Source organism: Penaeus japonicus, unplaced genomic scaffold (genome assembly GCF_977035675.1).
Source record: "Penaeus japonicus unplaced genomic scaffold, GWHDUDI00000001_assembly GWHDUDI00000024, whole genome shotgun sequence".
NCBI lineage: Eukaryota > Metazoa > Arthropoda > Malacostraca > Decapoda > Penaeidae > Penaeus > Penaeus japonicus.
In genome coordinates this window covers 19,101,800-19,105,985 of record NW_028234426.1, presented here as the reverse complement: position 1 = coordinate 19,105,985, position 4,186 = coordinate 19,101,800, and the positions used below count along the sequence as shown (strand labels likewise).

The following is a 4,186-nucleotide window of genomic DNA, read 5'->3' as shown; positions in this document are numbered from 1 at the left end:
ACTGACAAAATTCATGCAATGTATGTATATATATACACATTTGTGTATAATTATATATATAATTATATATACACATCTATATATACATACATGAAAATACTTGTGTTAGTATGCGAGTGAGTGAGTATGTGTGCACGCGTTCTAGTACATGTGCTTTAGTGTATGAGAGCGCTTTAGTTATGTGTATATTTCCGAGTGTGCATGCTTGTGCTTATGTGTTCGTAAGTGTGTGTGCTTTAGTGAGCGAGTGAGTGTGACCGAATGAATGTTTGCATTTATTAGTGTAGGTGTCCAGTCAGAAGACTGGGTCAAATACAAATTTCCTAAGATTGAAAATTGAAGGTGTAAAAGATCCTCACATCCATGAGGCTTTGTGACGATAGATATGCAAGGGTTTAAATTAATATTGATTCACATGTAGGTTAATGTATATGAACACAGTAAAGTGAACATATACGAAATGATGGCCATAATCATCTCTAACATGCCATTTACAAATATGGGGTTTTATTTTATAGTTGTGCATTTCAACACACTACAACAGCATTCAGAAAAAAAAATCCATTATGTAGAACTCTGGTTGTCAAAAAAATGTGGATGTAGTTTTAGCCATGTTTTGTATCATGTTAGCATAATTATGTAATACTAATATTACATGGGAGATCTGCTAGCCTTTTACTGTTAAGTAATCATGAAGTTGGCCATTGGCCAAGAAACATTTGGCAAGACTTACTGCTGGTACAAGTGGAGCAAGCTTGGCAGTGTTTATGGCTTGGTTAAAAAAATAAATGATATATAGTATGCAAGAAAGTAACTAGTGAAGTGATTCACTTATTCTGGTGTACCACCTATGAAACATAATGCATTATGAAACAAACATTGGTAAATTTTCCGAATAACGCCGCGTCGCTAAATACCACAAAAGTGGTATTGATGGAGTCCTCTCAACCTCTACTATTCATATATAGTGAAATTAATGAGCGCTTGCACCCCTGAAGCCCACAATCTGGGTCCCGATAGTAGGAAGGCAAGAAGTAGATCAGGGAAATTCAAACGGGGTAAAAAATGAATTCCGGGGCCGGCCATATTTCGTATGCACAATCTAAAACCAATTTACCTACCAACCTAACTTGCTTAGGTTTGAAGTTTTGTGCCCTAGCCCAAGGGGGGGCTTTCGCCCACCCCCGTGGACCCCCCCCCCCTCCCTTTTAAGGCACTCAGTCTCCCGTCGTGTGCTACTTTCGTATCACGAAAACCTTAACCCAACTACCTACCTCACTTTCCCTAGTTTTTGAAGTCAGCCTTTGGCGAAGAGGGAGCTGTGGATCTCCCCTTATTTTTCATGGCACTTCGTGTACTTAAGATCGTACTGTAGTCCTGTATGATAAAATGCCGCGACACGGATAACCCTCACACTGCGCCATGATGAAGGCAACTGAGTCTTCGTCTCATATATTCCTCAGGATAGGAAACTAGGACCGATGATGACGCGACCACTCAATAGAGGGCACTATAATTATACTGTAAATAATGGGGAATATTGCGCCATCTATTGAGAGAACATAACAGCACATGCAAGTAATTCCTTGGGGGTTTCCAGTCCACAGCTTGCTACTATCCGTAAATACGTAAACACAGCCATGTTTGAATTTCAGGGCGAGGATGGTGGATTCGGGATATCTTGCCCAAGGTATGTTGCACGAAGTGCCCTAAAAAGGGGGGGTCCAGGGGGGGGCGAAGCCCCCCTTTGGCTAGGGATTAATTCAAAACTAGGCAAAGTTAGGTAGGTCATTGGGTTAAGATTTTGCAAGCGAAATATGCCCCGAAGTAGGACGAGGTAGCACGAAGTGCCTTAAGAAAAGAGACCCAGATTGTGGGGTCCAGGGGTGCAAGCGCTCATTAATGTCACTATATATGAATAGTAGAGGTTGAGAGGAATCCATCGATACCACTTTTGTGGTATTTCGTAACGCGGCGTTATTCGGAAAATTTACCCAAACATTTTATACATTAATAAAATAGGTAACCAATTACCTTTTTGACAATTTAATCCTCAGTTTCAAATTAAATTTCTGACAAAAAAATTGGATTACCAATTTAGAAATATCCAACTTGTTAGTTAAAGAAAATATTTTGAGCACCAAAAATTTCCATATACTCTTTTCACAAGTTTAAACTATAGCATATGACGTGGAGAATTAAAATCAATAGTAAATTATCATTTTTAATTATAAATTTTCTATACATTGGAATCTGTACACAATGAGAAAACCCTTGTGTGTAACTGACTCTTGGCAATAAATGGCTATACCATTAAGTTTTGACATTGCCTACTCGGGTACATGTGTGCCAACAAGACAGAGTAGCCTTAACTTAAGACCTTATATACACATTGAAACTGGGGAAAGTACTCCTAGTGGCAAAATCGACATGGGCAAAAGGATACTCCAATGCCTATCAAATAATTAATGATGGTCAATTCTCGTCTCAGCCCAATAAGCACTTGGAGGTGGTCCACAAACACCATGCCGACTTTCCCACTGCCCGATGGTAAAGGGGCGTCCATCCACTCAGTAGGGTGTTGAACTTAGAAGGCGAAAAGCAACAGGAAGGCCATCATGAGACAGAACAGACCCATGGCCTCAGACAAGGCAAAACCCAAAATGGCGTATGAGAAGAGCTGCTGCTTCAGGGAGGGGTTGCGGGCATAGCCGATGATGAGGGAACCAAAGACGGATCCAATTCCTGCACCAGATCCTGCTACTCCTACAGTGGCAGCGCCAGCACCAATGAACTTGGCAGCAGAGTCAATGTCCTTGGAGGTGGTGGTTGTCTGGAAGCTGCGGGTCAGAGGGGCCACAGCCAAGGGGCGGGCCACAACCTGGCTCCTGACCTGTAGATGGGTAGATAATTAGCATTCACTCTAGACTGCCCACCATCCGAAACTAGTACGTTTGGATATCAAAATTATATGGTTAATCTCTCCCACTGCCATCCACATTAAGGGTACACTTGTTAGGCAAATATTGAAGTTTGGATTTGTTATCAATGATATCCTGTGTAGAAGTCATCCATGGCCATAATAATTTATTTGTAAACTAAGAGCCTGCGATGACTTACATGACTTAAATATGGATGCCATTTTGTTGACCTCCCCAGCCTTTAACATTAAAAGATATTAGGCATTGGTTGATTATTAGAAAATATATAGTTTATGAATGATTGCCACAACTCCTAGCCATTAACTGAAACTAAATGGTGAATTGCTGGCCATAGTATTTAGGAATAGGACTATCAAATCTTATAATTAACAGAATAATTACCGTTTCTTTTATACTAGAAATATTTAAGAAATTAATCAATATCAGATGCTGCATATACTCAGCATTAACTAATCACAATGGACAATGCTAAATTATCTTCATAATCCGAACTGCTATGTACCCTAGCACTGCAGTTATACTTAGGTCTGTACTTATTAATTTCCGACTAGACTAAAGCCATTATGTTTAATAAATGGGTTAGTACTTACAGCAACAGTCCTTGCAGCGGGGAGGGCGAGCCTGGCAGCGTACATGATGGCGGTTGTGTGTGTTGATCTGAAAAGATGTTTGCCGGTTAGCAACACCGCCGCCATTATACCATCACCTGATCAGCCGGCGACTCTCGCCGGTTGATATCACGAGATTTACTCAAGCCACCAACTATCATACAATTAAATTAACACCTAATCATACTGTACCTGTCGTTCTTGATCTACGTGTATAGTTAACGAGCAAATGAGCACAATTTCACTTAAAATTGGTGAACAAATACAGGAGACTCTAACCTGATGATCGATCGTCCGAGTAGTCAGTGGAGGAGGACAGGAGTGAAGTCGTGTCTTCTGCTGCGCACGATTTCAGATTTGCGCATGCGCACCGCTCAGCTGCTTGCCCAATTGTGGAACACGATGTTCCGGCGTTTACATTATATGCATTATATGTGTAATGCCGGCGTGACATGCATAGTGACAATCGACACATAGTCTTCCTATATGTATATCACATTTCTAAAGACTTTCCCGCAAAAGCAAATGGAAAATAATCAACGGAAAGTAACACCCACTGCCAAATGTGTTCTCTTAAATTTCCAGAATGAAAATTAATTTCAATAAAATCATATATAAACAGGTCCATGGAACTAG

The 4,186-nt window shown here is 40.5% G+C and overlaps 1 protein-coding gene across 2 annotated transcripts; it reads right to left on the bottom strand.

Moving 5' to 3' along the window:
* Positions 1 to 2,210: 2,210 nt before the first annotated feature.
* On the bottom strand, positions 2,211 to 3,862 carry ATPsynC (ATP synthase, subunit C). 2 transcript variants are annotated; one of them, XM_043002644.2, is made up of 3 exons: positions 3,830 to 3,862; positions 3,533 to 3,599; positions 2,211 to 2,893 (listed from the first exon to the last, which is right to left on the bottom strand). In XM_043002644.2, exons 2-3 carry the CDS (start codon positions 3,575 to 3,577, stop codon positions 2,588 to 2,590), a joined length of 351 nt encoding a protein of 116 aa, XP_042858578.1. In that variant the 5' UTR covers positions 3,578 to 3,599; positions 3,830 to 3,862; the 3' UTR covers positions 2,211 to 2,587. The 2 variants fall into 2 exon arrangements, with proteins under 2 accessions (XP_042858578.1, XP_086406920.1); XM_086550794.1 differs by having other exon boundaries at positions 3,743 to 3,848.
* Positions 3,863 to 4,186: the final 324 nt, after the last annotated feature.

Excerpts from the sequence above, each read along its gene's own strand:
- ATPsynC (XM_043002644.2), bottom strand. The coding sequence starts at position 3,577 with ATGTACGCTGCCAGGCTCGCCCTCCCCGCTGCAAGGACTGTTGCT. Across the intron at positions 2,894-3,532 it reads CCGCTGCAAGGACTGTTGCT|GTCAGGAGCCAGGTTGTGGC; the intron begins GTAAGTACTAAC and ends ACCCATCTACAG.